The 22,339-nt window shown below is 39.4% G+C and overlaps 1 protein-coding gene across 4 annotated transcripts in view; it reads left to right on the top strand.

Moving 5' to 3' along the window:
* Positions 1-22,339, top strand: part of CREB5 (cAMP responsive element binding protein 5) — a 389,564-nt gene that overhangs the window by 55,523 nt on the left and 311,702 nt on the right. For all 4 annotated transcript variants that reach the window (XM_014537001.1, XM_014537002.1, XM_005862956.2 and 1 more), the window contains 2 exons: positions 9,280-9,351; positions 15,380-15,473. In XM_014537001.1, coding sequence (XP_014392487.1) covers positions 9,280-9,351; positions 15,380-15,473 — 166 coding nt within the window. The remainder of the gene's footprint in view (positions 1-9,279; positions 9,352-15,379; positions 15,474-22,339) is intronic.

Here is a 22,339-nt window from a genome sequence, read left to right as displayed (position 1 = left end):
GTCTCACCCTGACTATTCTTTTACCCTTATCTATCTGCTTCTTACTTCTAAACCAGGGGCAGTGGGGCTTATATTAGTATTACTCTTGCAAAAGCTGCACTATTGGCTGATGGGTAGAGGGACTTCAGTGTTGCACAGGGCTGCCCATTCGGCACATCATAGAATATTTCATACTCCCCAGTTAAATGTCAGTGGTGTCCCCAGTAACAGTGGCAACGAAAAATTGGTTTCAGAGATTTCCAAATCCCCTTATTAGACCATGCAAGAAAATCACACCTTCCCTAGGAGGGCAAATGAAAATGTGCCTTTGCTAGTCTTTAGAAAGGGGACCTTATTAGGATGGTTGCAGAATCTCCAGATGACATCAGGTTTTTGCGTTGATGTGGCCTTTAGGTGACCTGCTAGGACTGTCAGATGCTCAAATGCTTGACATTTGAAGCACAGTGTCTTAGGAATCTGAATCAAGTCTTCATGTGTATTTTTACCTTGTATTCAGCTGACACTGTGAGATGTCACAGACTCTGAACAGAAGTGCTGGTTACTTTAGATAGAACTTGGGAATGCCTCGTTTTCTTCTGGAGTCAAAGAGAAAAAAGCACCCGCGTCGATACCATCATTCTCAAGTGCCTTTTATTAGTAAGTCAGTAATAGTAATCTTTAGATTTAAGAGCAAGATGAAACAGCCCCTTACTGGGCCCTGCAGAAAGCAGAGAGGTCTGGCACAGTCCCCACTGTGTTTATATCCAGTCTCACATTCTGTAGCTCAGACTCCCGCACGGTGAAAACATCTCAGGTGCTTTGTTAAAGATGACTTCAGCCCACACATTGGATGGGCCAGACATATACTATTGTTACTGGAGAGGCAGGGACACTTGTATAGAATAGAGATACAAAGAAAACATTTCTATCCAATAAAAAGCATGTGAATGAGTGAAAATAAAACCAAGACTGGAAAGTTGTGATTTTTCAGAATAATTCAAAATATTCGTTTCACATAAAAACAGTTGAAAAACCAAATGTACCCCACATGTACCAAAAATGATCCAGAGGCAGAGTGGTCCACTGGGAATGTGTTATAACTCTAAAGAGGCCAATTTTATCATGGAGCACAAGGGGAGAAGAAAGAACCATACTGACTTTCTCCTGATTTTCCAAAGGCGGCGGCTTTTGACCATTTAGAAGAATATACCCGTTTGCGATTCATGTCTTTGCTATCATAGTGTTTCCTCTCAGGATTTCATGGGGACAGTTATTTTAAATTGCAGTGGAAGACTTTCTGGAAAGGTAAAAATGACATTGTCAAGGAAACCCCTGATCACCTCTTGTCCCAATTTTGCTTTCTTTCCTCCCCTCCCCTTTTTCTTTTTCTTTTCCTTTTCCATCATTAGGGAAGAAGAATCATTTTAAAATGTTTATACATTTTATTTTATTTTATTTACTTTATTTTATTTTATTTTATTTTATTTTATTCCCTTTTCTCCCCCCCCCCCTTCCTCTTCAGTTTATTTGAATTGGAAGCAGGTAAGAAGGAAAAGTTTGCCGCCTTTCAGCCTGTCTTCTGAGGTTGTCTTTGTCCCATTAGAAACAAGCCTAGTGATTTGATTACCTTCAATACCCGAGAATCTCTATACATATGTCAAATAAACTTTTCTTAGAGATTTATTGTGCTTGATGGAGCACGAAGAGTAACAGGACCTAGGTTCCCACACACTACAGCAATTTGTTCACCACCACCTTTAATGCCTGTACTTAGCAAGTATTTCAGACCCCTGCACCCAGCCATAAGAAAGCTGTGAGATAGGGTTGGGTGGAACCTAAGTACAAATTAGCTGGGAACTTTGAAAAGAGGATTCATCTCCAAAGAAACATATGGAAAAATTAAAAAAAAAGAAGAAGAAAAAAGAAAGAGGAATCTAACATATGAAAACCCAATCCCACTGGAATGTTTTTTATACATAGTATAAATGCCACATAAATAAAACCACAAACCTCTGCAGAAGTACAGGAGAGAATGGGAGCCCCCAGCTCGCTCTCCTGTCAGGGCCTCCTTCTGGAAGCAAGCAAGTGAGCATCCAGAAACAAAAGCTATTTGAAACCCTTCCTCCTGGGCACTGTGGCCTGATTCAAAGGGAACTCTGGGCAGTCCCTTAGGAGGATGCAGTATGTGAAACAACCCCAAAGGAGTCTTTGAAACAGGCTGTGAGTTTCTGAACTTTTGGGTACCAGTGGATAGTGAGCATCTTTTCAGGACAAGGAAAGTTGGAATGGAATAGTAATATTTAACTGTCACAGTGCCTGTAAAGTTTAGGACTTCTGGGGAAGAGTTCTGGCTGTACACTTCCCAGTAATGTACCCACTTCTCGCCGAGTTCTGGTGAAATTTTCACTTAGAAGGTACAGTGCCTCTCTTGGTCTTGTTCCCTGTGTAAATCTCTGGTTTGAAAACTTTGTAGCATTCAAGGCGTTTTAAGCTTGAGGGCTGAAATGTCACTTTAAAAGCAGGGTTAAAAAGGTCACACAGCTGCAAATAATAATAGCCCAATGAAATTCAGATTCTAGCTGCAGCCCACTTCAAGAATAACACTGAAACAGGAAACAAGCTTACTAGATCTTTTTACCAGTGAAGCTAGTAAGGACACATCTGATAAAGTGTGTGTGTGTGTGTGTGTGTGTGTGTGTGTGTGTGTGTGTGTGTGACAGACACACAAAGAAAGACAGAGAAAGACATACATAACAAAACAAAGACACACAGTGGAATAGACAATACAGAGAGAGAGAGACATAGAGTTTCAGAGGGAGAAGATATAGAAAAACAAGATAGAGAAAGACACACAGATTCAGAAAGGGATACAAAGACACACAAAATAATTGATTTGCTTGGACTGAAATTCAAGGGTGTTTATTTTTTATTAGAAATTATGACATTCATATTTGAAAATTAAAGATATATTTAAAATACCAGGTTTTACTTTTCTCTCATTTTGAAGTTAGCTTCCATTAGTTATTTTTAAGTAATGTCTCTTTGAATGTTCCCGTTTTAGAATGTTTTACTAAAATAGTCTTGTTTTACAGATGAGCAAATAAGATAATGAAAGGAACAGTTTTCTTCCCAAAGAAAGTCTTTGCCCCAAATTGAATATATAATTCCTTTCCAATCGCTAGCCATGTGGTGGGAGAACCATGTTGTGTCCTTGCTTTTATTTATTATTATTTTTTAAATCCTCACCTGAGGACACTTTTTTTTAAAATTGATTTTTAGAGAGAGAGGAAGGGAGGAGAGAGTCAACTATCCATCAGTTGCCTCCCATGCACCCCGCGCCCTCCCCCACCCCCCACGGGGGATTGAACCCACATTCTATTTATGTTCCCTGATCAGGAATCAAATCCAAAACTTTTTGGTGTATGGGATGATGAACCAATCGAGCCACCCTTCCAGGGCTGTGTCCTTTTTATAAAAAGTAGAGTCAGGCATCTCAGAGTAAATAACCTATACTGTGTTGTTGGTGAATTTCTGTTGGATTATTATTGTGTGTGGGTCTTTGCTTTTTTTGACGGATACATTGATTGAGATATCGGCTTCCTCCTTACCGAAACACCAGTAATAAACAACCTTTGCTCCCAGAAACAAAGTAGGATTGATGTCAACTCACATAGTGTGACTAACTCAAGATGCGCCAGTTTGTCAGCTGTCCTTGGCACTTAGGAAGGACCGGTTTCCTCCTCTAGTGTTCTCTCAGCAGTCTAGGAAATTCAGCAAGGTAGAAGGTCTGTTTCACGTGAGTCCTGCCAAGAAGACTCTCTCCACAATCACAGTAGGACAATAAATGCCGACAGATGTTGTTAACATCACTGTTAAAATTCACACACCCTCTTTCAGTTCTATAATTCCTTCATATCCGGATTAACAATACCAGAGCTGATGGGGCACATTAATGTTGTTATTAGTGCTCACTAACATTTAGATTCAGTTTGCAGCTTTAAAGTTCCCATAACTTTTGGTGTTGATCAAAGTGCATGCCAGATTTTCAGATTAAAGCAACATTTTTAGTGTCTTACTGTTCTCAATCCTGTATCACTGTGCAACTCTACCTGCTGTTCCTGAGGGAAATTTGTGCCAATCCACTAAGATTGGAGTTTAACTGAGGATCAGCAATGGTGTCCTATGATTTAGATGGAGAAACAGCCTTCTTGGCTTTTACAGCAAATGATGTAGTAGGTTGTTTTGTTTTGTTTTTTTCCATTTGAACTTACTGTTGTCCTTTCGTTTAAAATACATATTTACAGTATTTTGCGTAGACTATCCAAGTTTTAGAAACATTTGTTTTTTTGCAATGTTTGCCATTCATGAAATGGCAATTCCAAGGATATCCCTGCCTGGCAAAGCATCTGAATGAATTGCATCAGCCATTGTGGAAGATTTCCCATTTTAGACCAAGAGGAATTTGTGGGGTCAGATGATGAACAATGAAAGGGATTCTTGCTCATTGCGAGGCCAGACGAATCCAGTGGCAGTTGAGGGTCTGAATTGCAAATCCAACCTGTCATCTCCTTGTCAACTGCGAAAAACCTCTATTCACTTTAGGCACTAGTAGAGTTTGTTATTAGGGTTTTGTGTTGTTTTCCAAAAATTTGAAGGGAAATTAGACTCATGAGGCACTTAAGTGAACACTGAATCTGAACTTTGGGAAAGAGAAACAAAAAATAGAAACTTTCAAATGATTGAACAGCCAGCCACAATTATGACTGTAACTAACCAAAGTTATGGGTTCACTCCATGTTCCTCAAAGGGCACTCTGTGGGGGCCACAGGCAGCTCACAAATGGCTAACAGACTGGATTTCAGTGGTTTTGATGCTCATGGCAACATTAACAGACTGAATTTATCATGAATCAACACATTTACATGTGGAATTTAATGAAAAGTAGCTTTAACTCATTGTTTTCACCAAAAGCAACTTCACTCCCTCCCCCCCCCCCATTAAATCTGGGGAGATTTTTTGCCTTAACTGGGAACAGGTGGAATGAGGCCTGCACAACTTTCTGCCTCGCTGTACACTTGGTTCTAGGCCAAAGAAGGTTGAGAACCACTGCCGTAGGAATAGAGAAAAGGCAAGCTGTTTGAGAAGGTTTATTGTGATGATTCAGGATCCATTCCACAAATATTTATTGAACGCCTACTATGTCAGCTCTGTGCATTGCCAAACACCACTTGGTTCATTAGAATATACCAGCTAGAAAAACAACTGAATGGGAAATGAGATGATGAAGCCCCCCTTCTGAGACCCAAACGCAGAACACGCTGTCTGAAATCACATCTGAGTGATCTGCCCCCACTTGATGGATGATAAAAGAATATACATAGGGCCTTAGTAGGAGTCTTTTTAAGAGAATAATTATTACAATACGTTCTAGAAAAGAGCCATAATAAAAGACCATAAAAATGGCTCTTGACTGATACATCAGACCAGATCATACTAGTTGATAAAAATAATGATGACTGCATGGTAGAGCGGCACCATTTAGTAAAACTACAAACGCCCACAAAGAAAGGAATGAGCAAGGATGTGCTGTTTGCAGAGGCTGAATGTGGGAACTGTGGAGCATCCAAATAAAGCAGTTGAAGTTCACACACATATCTACATACCCACTCAGGCCTTATTAATCACTGAAAACTTATTTTAGCAACTGCCATTTTACCTTAGGACTTTCATTTCAGTACTGTGTGGCCAAATCATTTGGTCCATGGGATCCATAGCATGTAATAAATTGATACAGATGTATTTCTGTTTAACAAGTAAAATAATAAAATGACAGGTAAACATATTGATGACTGAACTCTAAACTATCTGATGGCAGACTCAGTCTTTCTCTGATCGATCAGATTCCTCTAAATGTAATGTCCATGCTATGAAGGCTCAATAAGACAGAGTAAATCTAAATGGCCGGTATCAAGTGAAATAAGTCAGATAGAAAAAGTTAAGGACCATATGATTTCACTGGTATGTGGGATATAAAAGTGAAAGCAACAAATGAACAAACAAGAAAAACAAACAACAAATCATAGACAGAGATAACAGTATGACAGTTACCAGAGGGATGGGGTGTGAAGGTAGTAAAGGGTAAGGGGATCAAATATATGGTGATGGAAGATTTGACTTTGGGTGGTGGGCACACATATAGGTGATGTATTATAGAATCATGCACTTGAAACCTATATAATTTTATTTACCAACTAGAGGCCCGATGCACGAAATTCATGCAAGAGTAGGCCTTCCTTCCCCCGGCTGTCGGCACCGGCTTCCCTCACAGTCCTGGCTTCGTCTGGAAGGTCGTCCAGAAGGGTGTCCAGTCCAATTAGCATATTACACTTTTATTATTATAGATGTTACCCCAATAAAACTAATTTAAAAATCTATATGACTGGACCTTATTCTGTCTCTAAGCACAGCATCAAAGTATAATTCCATGTTATTTGTTACAGCTCATATGCAAATTATAACTAATAATTAATAAAAGGTAGCTAATGTTGGCACCAAGCAGAATTGCTAAATAATCACCTTTATGGGATGGAATTTATGGGAAAAATCAGCATTTTGATGGACTATGGTTTGGAATAGAGTTGTGATTATGGTAGGAAAGTACTTTCCAAAATTATGAGTCAGAGCTTAGTCATCCTCTCCTTTCACTTTGGCTTGTTAATGTATCTCAAGTTAAGCAATAGCACTTTCAATCTTGACCATTTCTGTTTGTTGATCATTAATCTAATTTGTTATCACTAGTTACTATTTTTGGATGTAGGCTGTAAATGTATTCATATGGAACTCTCCCATTTTTACTGTGATGTAATCTTAATGTTGATTAGTAATATTACGAATATTGGCATTCTTTTGTTACTTTGTCAACTAAAGCTCTGTGTGGTGCCCAAGAAAGACCCACCTTATAGCAAATGCTCTTTTAAAATATTAAAGTGAGGTTCCAGTAAAGCTTGCCTGCAAACCGCCCACGTTTAAACACACCTTTACATGCACAGACCTTTGTGCATAAGTTGGAAATGTCTTACAGGCCTCCTAACTGATCAGTGTGATTCAGGAATGAAGTTACTGAAGACTGATATTCATGCTCCCATTGTAAAGGAGGGAAAATTGAGGCCTGAAATAATTCAATGGTCTGGCACTGCTCAGGCAGGTCATGACCCCAGAGACAAAAAATGTTCCCGGGAAGCATTTCTAAAACTTTACTAGAAAAACAAGGCATATTTAATTAATGGATAACCCGATTACTCTGTTGTTTAATCACTCTTGGATCAAAATCATTTTTTAGCTTTAAAGTCACCCTTTATTTTGAGGCTTAGAAGTAAGTTATCAGCATTTACAGCAGAAAGGAGGGATGCTCCATGAAAAGTGATAACAAAATTAAATGAATAATGAGATATGAGAAGTTATTTAATTGCTCATGACTTTTCTAAGACAAGTGCAATGAAAGCTCCTAAAGATATTTGTCATTTTTGTTGTTTGTTTTGTCCTTCTAACTATAATAGAGCAAGAGTTTAAACAATATGGCTGATATAAGAAAGCTGGAAAATTATGCTAAGTAAATGTGTTGACAGCTGACCAATGGGAAGTATTACTAATGAAGATTGAAAACGGCATTTCCCTGGCCAGGTAGCTCAGTTGTTTAGAGTGTCGTCCCAATACACCAACATGTTACAGGTTCAATCCCCGGTCAGAATATATACAAGAAGCAACCAATGGATGCATAAACAAGTGGAACAACAAACCAGTGTTTCTCTCTCTCTCCCTTCTCTCTCTAAAATCAATCAGTAAATCACAAAAAAGTGGCATTGCTTGGTGAAAATTGTACAATGAGGATAAATAGTGTTGTGAAGATGGTTCACATTTTTAATTTTGTCTTTGTTTTTTTAACATCTCACTAGCAATGTTATTTTAGGCAAGTCTTTTTACTTTGTGTTTCATAAAAGCAAAAGTATGCATTTCCCAAATAATATATGTGGAATATATTCAGATTTGGGGGAAGGGTATAATAACAAAAAAATTAGAACTGAGCTTTTTTTCCCTTCAAGATAATAAAGTTTCCTTGGATAAACAATGACTATGACCTGAGTTGAAGCAGAACTCCCTCTTTCAAGGGCAAAGGTGATGTGGGACTCTCTGGAGTCACAAGTAGCATTTCAAAGAAGCAAATTGCTTCCCGTGCTCAGAGACAAAGCAATAGGTTTTAGTTTCACAGTAGAGCCATGTAGCTCCCATACACTCAACTTTAAAATTGCCAAAAAGTATGATTTAGAAAATGATTTAAATTGTGTAACAAAATGTCCATAATACTTTTCATTATTTAAAATATTTATGTTACTGTATCCATTGGTAACCACAAAACCATGTATACTGTATTTTTATGAGCTTTTGGGAAGCTTTGCAAAGGTAATTTTGATTATGCTCAATTTTTGCCTAATGAATTTACCTTAGAACCTGACCCCAACATAAATAAGAAAAGACCACACTATAATTTAATATGTATCTGAGATCATAACATAGGGCTTCTCCCTGCAAAGCTACCTTATTCCAGATAACTTATCTAGAGCATAAAAGCAGAGCCTCAATATAATATTAATTTCAAATTAGCCTATAAAACCAAATCAACAAAATATCCAAGGTGATGTATTTTTGCATTTTCTGAGTTACCCCTACATAGTTGGATAGTTTTTGCTAAAGCATTACCAAATGCCTGAGATGAAAGGGAATTTAAGGCCCAGGCTCTCAGCAGGGTCATTTGCTAAACTGGCTGCAGGACCTCTCTGCATCCCTTGGTCATACTGAAGCTCGATGGTTTTGGTGACCATAGAGGAATCATTTGACCTGTTGCTCAGGTTGGTCCTCACACTAACGATTGTCCAGTTACTGCCACTTCCCTTACTGTCCTAAGTAGACCCCCCAAATGACAGGTGGGAACTTTGCTTTGGAATCTGCTTGTGCAGGTGAGGTCTTACCTGGTAACTACACAGTCCAGGTGGTTTTCCACAGGCAGGATTTTTATTGCACAAGCCCATGCCCTTTTTCTTTAAAGTACGGCAAATATGGCCTCCAGAAAACAGTAGGAATCCAGACAGCAGGGAGGCTAATGTTCATGTTCATGTTTTTCTCTTCTAATTTGGGAATTGGCATAGAGAGGGGGCTCCACGCACTGCTTTCCTCACGTTTCTCAGGTGGAAGCAGAAAATATTCATGGATTTGTTTTCCTTCCTCCCTCTCCCGCTGGCCCTTCAGATTTATGAGGAATCCAAGATGAATCTGGAGCAGGAGAGGCCATTCATCTGCAGTGCTCCAGGCTGCTCCCAGGTGAGTGTGGGGATCTTCTGCTCATCTTAGAGGGGTCATACCTACCTTCCAACAGGGGAGCAACTCTCTCTTGACAATCATGCCTCCTGTGGGCTTTCATTTTTCACCAAGGTATCATATCGTCAAAGTCCCCCTCACCATCATCACCATCATCATCATCATCATCAATGTGTTCATTTTTCATTTTGAATAGTTTGAACTACTTCCCTCATAGCCCCTGAAAAACATCAGTGTTGGACATTTACACCCATAACTTCTCCCTGGAAGTACGCTAGTTGCATCTTGCCCACCAGATGCTCAGGTTAGTTATTTCAGAAAAAGGGGAAGGAGAGTGCCTGCTGTTAAAACAGCTACTTGAATATTGGCTCTTTGGTTTACTGGTGAAAGAGTTTACAATCAGTGGTTGAATTCTATTTTGTTTTGTTGTCCTATTCGAGTTAAATAAACCCCCTGTTACTCTTTGAAAACCTACAGTTTTTCTATTTATTTAAACTTTAAGAGGGGAAGTTGGCCTACTGTGCTAGATTAAACCTCTTTTAGCCTCCAATGGCTCCAATCAAGTGGAATTGTGAGAATTAGATGAGATGCTGCATGTAGTTTAGTATAGAGCCTGCACATAAGTGTTCAATTAATGTTTGCTGTTGTTGCTATTCCTGCTGCTCTTATTATTACACTGGAACCTGTCCCTGGAAGAAATTGGAAATATCCATCATCTAACATCAGCGTGTTACATATTGTCTTTGGAATTTGATGGTGACTTTTTCTATACATGACCCTTTGGGTGTCTTCATGTTCCAGTCATTGGAAAATGACCACATATGGTCACTCTCACGCCAAGATCTTCATTCTATTGGATATGGGACAAGCTCAAAGCACAGGCTCTTTCCAACGTAGGTAGTTAAGCTCACTTGCCCTAAATTGCCCACTTTCCTGCGCCACCCTATTTATGTGGTGCGGTTGGCAGCGCCGCATGTCCAGGAGTCAGATGAGAGGTGATGTCTATTGAGGGCCCTTGTTATATCTCCCCAGAGAGTTTGGAGGGTCTGGGAGCCTTTTGGAGAGAAGATGCCATGGAAAAATGAATGTTGTTGCTGGTGCTGCCTTGTGGTGTTGCTGGTAATATCAGCCACTGACTGAGAAACCAGAGCCCTTTGCTTGGATTCTAGCAAGTTCTCCCAGGGCTTTTTTGTGAATGTTGATTTGCAACCTATAAATAAGAAAAGAAGTAGAGAAAATTATTTTGAATTTAAACTACTTTTCAGCAAACTGGTTTTGGAGGTCATTTTGAAATAGGAAACACTAGGACAACATAGATGGGATGATCCGTAACTGGGAAAATCCTACTATCCATTGTGAGTGCAGACAATGGCCTTACCTAAATAAGGTAATGCTGGTTCCCTTTTAGTTTCCTTAGGGAGAAGTCTCAAGGGCCAAAGGGAACCAGAGAATTTGAGCATTATGCTTTGGTTTAGCCATGAAAATGTGACCTTAACTTTTCTTCAGTTCAAGCCACTCAGCAAATTTTGGGGTGCCTACTATGTGCATATGACATATGTATCTCTGTCCTCACAGAGCTTCTAGTCTAGGCATCATATTTGCAACCACATAATCAGTTAATCAGTTAATTTCTGAATTACAATTTTCCATGAAGGAAGAGCACAGGCCACCTTGAAGAGTATCATAGGGGGATTTCCTTTCCTTGGGGAGGATAATGGGAGCTCCGCTATGGAAGGGGCATTTAACGGAATGGGATCCTCCAGGGATCTGGCATACTATAAACCAATGAGGTTCATAGTGAGTCAGGATTCCAGCAGAGCCCAGGTTGTGACTGGTAGTAGAGGAGAGCCTTTGAGGAAGGTTGTTAATCACATCTAATACTTAGATAAGTCAGAGAGAAGGGAACTGCATGTAGGTCATCAGACTGTGTGACAGAGTTTCCCAGCCTTGTCATTATTGACATCTGGGGCTGATTAATTCTTGGAGGGGGGACTGTGCATTACAGGATGCTTAGAAGCATCCCTGATCTCTACCTACTAGATCCCAGGAGCACTCACTCCCTAGTTGCGAAAACAAAAAATGTCTTCAGGAGTTGCTAACCATCTCAAATTGCCCAATGGTTTGAAGTTTGGCTTTAGCCTTCTTTCTTTTTGGATCCCTTCCTTTTGGGGGGGTCACCTACCTCTAAGTGATGCTCTCCACTGGATTTTATTTTTTTATTTTTTTTTTCTAAATATATTTTATTTATTTTTCACAGAGAGGAAGGGAGAGAGACAGAGAGCCAGAAACATCGATGAGAGAGAAACATCGATCAGCCGCCTCCCGCACATCTCCCACTGGGGATGTGCCCGCAACCAAGGCACATGCCCTGACCGGAATCGAACCCGGGACCCTCCAGTCCGCAGGCCGACGCTCCATCCACTGAGCCAAACCGGCTTCGGCTCCACTGGATTTTAAAGTTTGCTCTAAGCCATCTCTTCTCCTTTTTGGAATAAGGCAGTGTATAAAAAAATAAATGCCACAGACATGTGGTCACTGGTGTCAGATGCTGCGAGAGCTGGGACAGTCAGAAGCTTGAGCAAAGGCTGTTGGGTTTGGCAGTGGGTGCTTGCCGGCGACCTATGAGAGAGGAGCCAGGGTGGGGGCCAGAGTGGAAGGATTAATGAGCGAGTGGGTGGCGAGGAAGTGGAGGTGGCCAGCATAGAGGACTCTTTCAAGAGCACTAGGGAGTGACGGGAAGCAGAGTGATATAATGGCAGCCTGAGAATGATGCTGCTTGAGAGAGGTTCTTTTTTAAATTAAAGGCGAGCCATGGCTGGATTTACTCAAGGGCAAGGATGAGTGAGCTGGCTGGCTGGCTTGAAGGACCCCAACTGAAGCACCAATCCTGGGAAGATATGGGATGTAGAGTATCCTACAGAGGAGAGGGGGTGCTTATTCCTCTGAGAGAGGACAGAATGGAAATGGAGTCTGTGAAGTTACATCAAATTCTGAGGTGGAGGTGGTAATAAAGGATGAAAGGGATACCTTTCAAATGACCTTGAACTTCTCACCGAAGGAGTAGGTCATTTCCTTGAGAAGGCTTGGGACTGAGGAAAAGACCAGATGAACATGAGAATTGAGGATTTGTATAGTTTCTTGATTTTTAGTGAAACTCTAAGCCTCTCCCCTCAATGCCCTGCCAAATTTAAATGTAAAGATGGATTTAAAACTTGATGTCTCTATTTAATGTGGAAGTGTTTCTTTTCCTCAGCAAGCTGTTATAAAACATGTGCATCTTTCATTTGAAGAGGTATTGGAATTGAGAAAGTGTAGTAGTTGCCCAGTGATTACAAGGATCTCCTGGTGGGGGGTTAGGAAATCCCCCTGGAGTCAGTTGTGATCATGGCATTTACTTAGTGACATTCCATATCCTGGGGACCTGCATGGAGAAGAAAGGATGGCCGGGAATTAGAAAGGGGAGTGAAGATGAATTATCAATGCTGCACTGGGGATGATGGAAGGATTTTCCTCCCCTTTTCAATCATTGGAAAAACACTTGGTTCTATGAGGAACGGCCTATAGTACCTGCGAGTACTTTTTGTGTTTATTATGCCTTATATATTAGCTTTGTCCCAGAAGTAATGAAAAACAGCTTCTCTCCTCTTTCTGATCTCACAAAGTTCAATGTTAAGCTCACTGTTCCTTTGTCCTCCACATCAATCATGTTTCAGGTTCCAGTGGCCTCTCTTAGCTCTGTCTTTGTTATAGACAATCCATTTTGGTTTTTTATAATTTGCTGTTAGTTTCCTACCCAATTAAAAAAGGCATCACAGATGTCCTATACTGTCTGTTTTGGAAAGTAATTTATAGTCAATATGAAATATAATGGAAATTATTATTATTTAGTAAGTATTCTAGTTAACATTCTATTTTAAGCTATTATTATACAGAGCCAAAAAATGGCTTACAGGTACAAAGTAAAGGATATTGCTATGTTGTTTTTTGATTATATATATCACAGAAAAAGTTATAATAAGGCTTTTGAGAGAAGGAGTAAGACATTTAATCTATGTCTCTAAACCATACATGGTAATGTCACATAGTTGATGCAGTCATTATAAGGTGTTACCAAAGAATAGATGAAACGGCAGCAAAAACCCAAGTCATTATAAATCTTTGTATTCAGAAATCTCATAATTATCATGCTTTTCAAATTCTATACTCTCCAATTTATATATGACTGACATATAAATGTGTGATATTTATTTGAAGAATTACTTTTAGAATATTCTGAAGGATTTAACCCAGTAAATTCCCTCATTCTCATGAACACATCATACTATCTGCAGAAGAGAGTTCTATCATAGTAGCAATGGCCATTGAAATTTATAATGACTCTCTGGAGGAACTGGGAAGCCCTGAAAGATTGCCTAAATTATCAAAGATTCGGAAATGTTCAGCAGAGTTTGTTGTCTTTTGTTATATTTGACTTTGATAAAGCAGATACTCTGTTAAGTCCAGTTATTAAAAAATCCAGTCTGAGTCAGTATAGGCTAGGATCTACTATAATAACAAATTACTCCAGAGCTTCAATGACTTAAAACAACAAAGGCTAATTTCAATTGCCCAAGCATACACTTCTATTGTAGGTTGGCAGGATGTTTTTCATAATCCTTTAGTGACTAGGATAATTGAAGGGCCACTATTTCTAATATTGTGAATCACCATGCTACAAGGGAGAAGGAGGGGGATCTCTAGAGGGTCTTGCATCAAGAATTAGATGCTCACATCTGGGTGACCTGTGACTTCCATTCATTACTCAATGGGCAGAACTAGACATATGGCCCCACCCAACCACATGAGGGCCAGGAAATACAATCCCACCATGTGACCAGAAGACAGACAGCTGAAAATATTTGGGAGCAGCATTTTGACAACCATAATATCACTCTTTGAAAATTAAAAATAAAGTATTGGTTTACTACACTGTACAGAGTATAAAATATCAAAAATAATTTGTCACACTACTATAAATCATATGTATAGTTATAAAAAATCAGATAATGAGTGTCCAAGGTCTTCATAAACAGAAACATACTATACAGATGTCAGGGTGCATACTTGTAGGTTTATACCAGTATGTCAAATAATTAATCAAGACCTGTAATTCTTTCCCAAAGTCTGGCATGAATCAAAAATTTTTTCCTACTTCATACATTTCTCCCACTTTCAGTTAATCTATAGATAATGTCTAGCACACTTATTATGTCTTAGACTTACTTTTACATCATTATGGTTAACAATAACTACTAGAGTTCCAAATAGTTTTGCAAAACTCCAGAACTACTGAGGTCTAAATTAATTTTAAAAATTGGGCATGTTTTTCTCATATGTTTAGGTAGAAATGGGAGATTACTTTTGTCAGGTTAGTTATTCTTTGCAATCATAAATAAACATCCATTTAAACAATCTTTTATTCTTTAAAAATACAGCATATTTCTCTTATAGATATTATTTTAATATTTTCAATATTATTAAGTTTCCTGTCTCTGTTTATCTTCATCTAAACACAAAGTTAAGGTCTATACTTAGATACCTCTAGTTCCTAAGGAAGCATCTAGTTTACTGATGACTCATCACAGTTGGTTATATTCAAGTCTTTATTATTATGTCTAAGAATAAAAGGCCTTCAAAGGAACTCACAGGGGAGGTGTGGGGAGTCAGATAATAGTGGAAGGCAAAGATCTTCTATGTCTTATTAGTACTCAGCCAGATTTTTCTACAACATAATTAAGGCCCTGGTTAATTATAAAGGAAATAATGATGCATATATTTGGGAGTAATTCAAAGGAGCATCCCAATATATTTGCTCACAGAAAATAATTTATCATTTTACTTACTCATGCTTTCACACCTTTTCAGAACAGTGTTTTGTTTTGCCTGTCACATTTGCAATGCTGAATAAATCTTTTCTCTGTAATGGCAAATATATATTACAAAACTGAATGGCTCCTCTCCCCTCTCCCTTTTTTCTCTATTTGTCTGACAGCGCTTCCCAACAGAGGACCATCTGATGATTCATAGGCACAAGCATGAAATGACTTTGAAGTTTCCCTCAATAAAAACAGACAATATGTTATCAGGTAAGGAGCCATCAGGCAAAGAGGCTTTGCGTGATCAGCCACTAATACTTGTTCTACTCATGATAGGGTGATTTCCACTAGAAAATTCTGTGCCATGAAAATATACATTTCTAAGGTATAAAAAAGACTTAAAATAATGGTAAGCAAAAAATATAATCAGCTAATGCAGTGTTCACTCAAATAATTGGAGAGCTGTGACTTTTCATTTTCTGGCATGTAAATATTTATTACTCTAAAACTTGACTCCATATATCTTTGTAAAAAGCAAACACCTGTGATCACTCAGGCGGCAAATATAAATTAAGCATCTATAATGCATATTGCATTGTTCTGAGTGACATGCAAGGTGTAAAAATTTATATGATTTCTGTTCTCAAGGGTGTCACAATTAGTTTGTACCCTAACACTTAGCCAAAATAGAGGACTGGGACTGTCCACGATATCCAGATGGTCCCCAACTTACTAGATACTGGTAGTTTGACTTATGATGGTTCAACTTAACAATTTTGTGAGTTTGTGATGGTGAAAGAGATAAGCATTCAGTAGAAAACGAACTTCGAATTTTGAATTTTGAATCTTGATCTTTTCTCTCATGGTGCTGGGCAGAGGCAGTGAGCAGCAGCCCTGCTCAGTCATGAGATCACGAGGTGAAATAACTGATACACTAGAGTGTCCTGTGTTGTCAGTGGTTTTGGGATATCGTGTTTTGTGTTTTCGCATCCCATCATGTCTATAACCTATGTATGGAAGTGTATTGTCCTCCGTTGATTCTCACTTTGAACTGTGTCTCCTGCTTCTGGTGAGAAGAGGAGGACAATTACTCCTGAGATAAAACTCAAGATAATTGCCCAACTGTAGGGTAAAGTAAGTGTTCTGAGCACATTTAAGGCAGGCTAGGCTAAGCCATCATGTTCAGTAAGTTAGGTGTATTAAATGCATTTTTGACTTAATGATATTTTCAACTTATGATGGATTTATTGGAGGTAACCCTACCACAAGAAAAGGAACACCTGATATCAAGTGAGTATTGTAAGGAAAAATACTCTGCAACTTTAATAGAAAGAGCTCTCTTTCTGGACTGAGGTGATAGGTGAAGGTTTCCTTAAGAAACAGTACCCACTTCATACGTGGGAGATTAAAAGAGATACTGCATGGAAACATAGCAAGTTCTCAGCAAATGTGAGCAGAAGTAAAAAACAATAATCCATCAATTAATTGCCATTCCTTCCCAGTTTGATAGGTGGTATGGTAAATTAGGAAGAGGGCAAGGCCAGGGGTTAGGAAACTTAAACTCTGTCTAGCCTGGGCTCTGACTCCACCAGCTGTCTGACCTTGAGGAAGTTAACACACCCTTCTGGGCCTCGGTTTCTTTTTCCATAAAATGGGAATGATTTTATCTGCCAAATCTATTCCACAGGGTTATTGTGAAGATTCAGTGAAAGAATGTAAATTGAAGTGTTTTATAAATCTCAGCAGGGTAATTGAAGCATTTCCCATTACCCTTCTTAGGATAGAAATATTTCCCCAGAGCCACCAGCTCCCTGGTATTGTGAGAGAGTGAGACATCCATGAACATGTTAGAGTGATAGCACAAGAACAGCTGATGGCCCTGGCGATTATAATTTAACATTTCTATGGCACTTAAATCTTACAAATATTTTATTAGCCCAATTACTAGTAAATCCGCCAAGAGTTTGTCAGACAGATTATTTTTACAACTCTTATTACTGGTAGAGGAGGTGACACACAAAGACATGGAGCCACTTTTCCAAGCTCACCAAACAGGGCAAAGATGAGGACCTGATCCTGCAGTCCTAACCCATTGACTTGTACTGGCCACTGCACTGTCATCCTTTACAAGTTTATATACACAATCAAATACTCCTGGTGACAGAGCTGTCCACACAGCTTCATCAACCCACCAGTGACTTGCTAATAGTTCAAATACATTGTGGTTTGGAAGACTCTCCAAAGTCTAAGGCATCCTCTTCCTTGTCCTTCCATCACCACCTACCACCTCTCTCTCTCTCTCTGCTTGTTTGTTTTTACTGAACCAGCTGGCTCTTCAGAAATAGTTTTTGTGAAGTCTAGAAACAGAGATGCAGAAACTCAAATTTGTAAGAATTATAAAAACCTACAAGGGCTAAGAAGGACGGTCAGTTCTTGTGTTTTTATTATTTACTAGAGGCCCGGTGCACGAAATTTGTGCACGGTGTGTGTGGGGGGGGTTGTCCCTCAGCCTGACCTGCACCCTCTCCAATCTGGGACCCCTTGGGGGATGTTCGACTGCTGGTTCGATCCTGTGGGATGGGGCTTAAACTGGCAGTCACACATCCCTCACACAATCCAGGACTGCTGGCTCCTAACCGCTCACTTGCCTGCCTGCCTGATTGCCCCTAATTGCTTCTGCCTGCCAGCCTGATCACCCCCTAACTGCTCCCCTGCCAGCCCGATTGCCTCAACTGCCCTCCCCTGCAGGCCTGATCCCTCCAACTGCCCTCCCCTGCAGGCCTGGTCCCCGCAACTGCCCTCCCCTGCTGGCTTGGTCGCACCAAACTGCCCTCCCCTGCTAGCCTGTTCGCCCCCAACTGCCCCCCTGCCAGCCTGGTCGCCCCACATAGCCCGCTGTTCAGTCATTTGGTTGTCCCTCACTAACACCCCTGCCAGCCTGGTCGCCCCACGCAGCCTGCTGTTTGGTCATTACTGTTACTGTGATGGCATTCCAGACAATTTGCATATTCCTCTTTTATTAGTATAGATTACTTCCTATAGAGTCACTGGTGCTGTAACTTCATAGTTCAACAGTGAACTTGTATATGCAAGTAGCAAAGCTGTAGACTTTGCAATTCCAAATATTTAAATACTTAAGTTCTTCCTTTATTTTTCCCAAATAGGATCCCTAAAAAAGACTTCATGGTGGCAGGGGAGTGGAAGGTAACTATTAGGGGGTGGTAATTATGTGGAGATATTACCAGTATAGTGGTGTCAGCATAGTATCTTATCGGTATATTGCTAGTAAGGCCTCCAAAAAGTCCCATCTAAAGGTCTGAAAAAAGTAGCTAAAGATCTGTGAACATTTCTATATAATAGATATGAGCAGGGTTTTGATTAAGTTCTTGCAGCTTTTCAATTGGTCTTTATCAGACCCTTGTTACTTTAAGGCTGTTGCTGCCAGTAACTGGCTGTGTCAGGTGGAAAAATATTGGGAGAAAAGTCACTCTAATTTTTATTATGTCAAACTTGGAGTAAGAAAATGAAGGGAGAAATAAATGGGGGAAAACAGTATGAATAATATATTGGCATATTTTCTTCTGCTTTCTCATGCTTTATGTTGAAGCTGGTATGAAGTCATTTCATATTCCCAATGAAATTAAGTGCTAAATTTTTTAACTTGTTACTCGTTCTGCATGTTTGTAGTCTGGTAGAATTTTCTTGCTGGGATGGAATACAGAGATATCCAGTCCAACTTTATTACTTTGCATTTAGAGGACTGAGGTCTACTACATGTCATAAGCCAATGTTGTCCACATTGAACTGTAATGGGCTAATGGGTATTTTTGCTTTGCTATTTGTTTTTTCTAGGAAAGACTTCAATATGTATTTATCTCAAATCTCATTGTAGTTTTAGCATATTAGAGTGTGATTACAAATATGACTGAAGTTTTTACTTGTGTGTATCTTCACTTGTTGAGAAAGCAAGAATGTTGTTCAATGAAGTGGAACATTGTTTCCGGGATACTGATCCTGATCAACCAGAGGATGTCAGCCCAAATCCATTGCTTGTGGCTCTTTGTTACAAACTCTGCTTAATCATCCATGGGCATTTTGAGGGGGAAGCCAAAGGGAATGGAATATACCTCACCCAAATTGTTTTTGGAATGAACTAGAATATAAAAACCCCGACTGAGTAAGTAAGTAAATCACACACACACACACACACACACACACACACACACACGCAGCCCATATTTACTTCCTCTTCCATTGAAGGTGAAAGTACATAGTGAATTCCCATTTTGTAAATTAACCCAATCTTAATGGAACAGGGGTGATTGGCATGGTTTGCACCAGAGGGCAGCATGCTAATAACAATAGCTTCCATTCATATCCTTGTCTTGTGCCTGCAATTGTGTCTTCTCCTTTACATGCATTATATCATTTAATTCTAGCTACTTTTTCATATGAGGAAACAAAATCAAGAGGATGAGCAGTTTGTCTAAAGTCTCTTTGTGTCTATAATTTTCTTACTCTACACCTGGATTTGTTGAGCTATACATACTAAAAACATGCTTTGGCCTTAGATTTGTGTTTGAATATAAATCTATAAACTGCTTTTTCTTTTATTATTGACTTATCTCTTTAATAGCAATCAAATGAAGAAAATGAAAGTTTTTAGGAGATTATACTAACACATTAGCATTTAGAGGAACAAAGATTGTGCTTTTAAATCAGATTTTCTTATTCATTGCAACAAGTGGCTATTGGCATTTATAGGAGCTTCTCAAGCATGTTTCAAGCTGATCTAGCAAAGTAGAACTTTACATGATTCACCTGAATACCTCAGAGGCCTTGATCTGCAGTCGTCTTTTATGTATGAAAAACTGGCATCCTGTCTATTCCATCTGGAAACCCTCCCCTTTGACAAAGAGTGTCAGAGAACGCAGGCAAATTAGTGACTAAGTGGAAACGTTAAGCTTGAGCTTCCACTATTTGGGGCAGGTTTTGATAAGACAATCACCTTGGATCCCTTAGTTCACTTGGCCAGCAGAGACATGATCTCACAGTGTTACTAACCCTTTTTACCAGCTCAGCTCTTCTAAAGCAAATTAAAATCATGGCTTGATTGCTGTTGGAACACTTGGGTAAGCCATGGCTGATAGTGAGGAGATGTAGAACATATAATTGATTTAAATCTAAATCTATGTTTCTACAGCTATGTGTCCTAAGCAAGGCCCTTGTCAGAGCCTTTTTGACTTGTCTCATAGGCACTCTCAGGGTATCTAGTCCACCAGCTGTCCACCTTGACAAAGTACGGATTCCAGCATATGACTCAAGAGTATGAGAGAGTCTTATCTCTCACTGATTTGGATCACCCCAGCCATGGTCCGCCTTTTAAGCATCCACAGCTGTTTTTCTAAAACCAGAGTTGCTTTGGTTTGACTCATGGTAGCACTGCATCTTGGGATATGGGGAAATAGAAATATCAGTGTCACTGAGAGGACCCTATCACTTCTATTGTACTATTATACTTAATAAAAGGCACATTTATTGCAAAAAGCCTGTCTGGAATTCTGTGGAATTCTGTCATTTGTTACTGATTATTCCTCTTATAAAGGATTATGTATTTTCAAATTTATTTAATGTAAACTCTCTTAACCAGGACTTTATTAAAATTCATATAGGGACTAAATAAGAATATTGTAAAGAAAGCATTACTGAAAAATTCATGGGAATAGTGGTAAATATAAACCAAATGTAAAAAGTATCTAAGAAAATTGCTTTGTTTGAGAACCCCAACTCTTACTAAAATAGATAAGCTAATTCTAATTATTTTCTCTATTGATTTGAGTGCACTCTTGGGAATTCCATTAAGCCACATTTTGTTGGCTGAAATTAAGTCATGCAAATAATAAAAAATGCATTGCCTTTTAAAAAATACCCTATAATTAGAATGGTCACTAATTCAAACTGATATTTTTTATAACTGGTCTGAATTAGTGAGGCTTTTATAGAATTACTAGCCACCATCAATTTAATATGAAATGATGTAAAATTACTTTACATAGTCCTTTAGTAATAACCATAGTTAAGAATATCAGGCCAATAGGAAAGAAAATTTTGCCTAGGGAGTTCACATTCTTCTCCTCCGATGTATGATGGGAACTCTGATTTTCTTTTCCTTTTTTCTTTTTTTTTTTAATTGATGGCTTGCTGCTCTGCCATTTTTTTAATCATTGAGGAAAATAAAACATAGACAAACACATAACTCAAATGCAGCTCTGAAACCGAATAAGGTAGCAACCTGTTATTAAATTTGAGCAGTCTCACCACTTTTTTTTTTTTAATTAAATCTTTATTGTTCAGGTTTCATTTTTTTCTCTTTTTTTGTCACTTGGCATAAGTTTTTCAGGGTTTGCTCATGTTGAAGGCTGAATCAGTACTTTATTTTTATGGCTGAATAATATGTCATTGTAAGGATATGGCACATTTTATTTATCTGTTTATCAGTTGATGCACTCAGGGAGGCTTTTACTACTAATCTGAGCTGCACTTGAAAACTATAGACAATGAATAACGTTTGCCATTTCCTGATCCGATGGCTAATATGACAAAATTAGCATTTTAGGAAGATTGCTGTGCCGGGCCTGTGAGCATTAGATGTGTAGTGAGACAGAGACGGGGGCCGATGGAATCGGAGCTTCCTCCTGCTAAAGAGGAGCGGAAAGTCAAGGGCACCTGGGGAGTCTGTGCAAGAAGCAAGCCTGACTCTCTCTGTCCCAGCTCCAACTAGAAAGCCATAAAACCACAGGCTTAAAAGGGCAGCTCATTCTGGAGGGGAGAGACCCCTGGTGGTTTCAACCTTGTCACGTATTTCTCCCGGAAACACCATTGAAAATCCGCCTCCTGCGCTCCTTCCCGGAATGGGCATAACTGCTAATTGCCTCTTGCACAATTATCTGCCAAAAACAAAGGATTTAGTTATCCTTGTTAGCGATAGCCCACAACGTGCAAAGACCCATTACTGCACCGGCAAGGCTGGCGGGATGCCGTGCCTGGGCACTGTGAGTGATTCTTACAGGGCGCTCTCTCGGCTCAGCTGGGGTGGGGAGGGGAAGGCTGCCCGAGGCCAGAGGGGTGCAGCCTGT

This window comes from Myotis brandtii, unplaced genomic scaffold, assembly GCF_000412655.1.
Source record: "Myotis brandtii unplaced genomic scaffold, ASM41265v1 scaffold17, whole genome shotgun sequence".
In the NCBI taxonomy this organism is placed as follows: Eukaryota; Metazoa; Chordata; class Mammalia; order Chiroptera; family Vespertilionidae; genus Myotis; species Myotis brandtii.
This window is presented reverse-complemented; position numbering and strand designations above follow the sequence as displayed.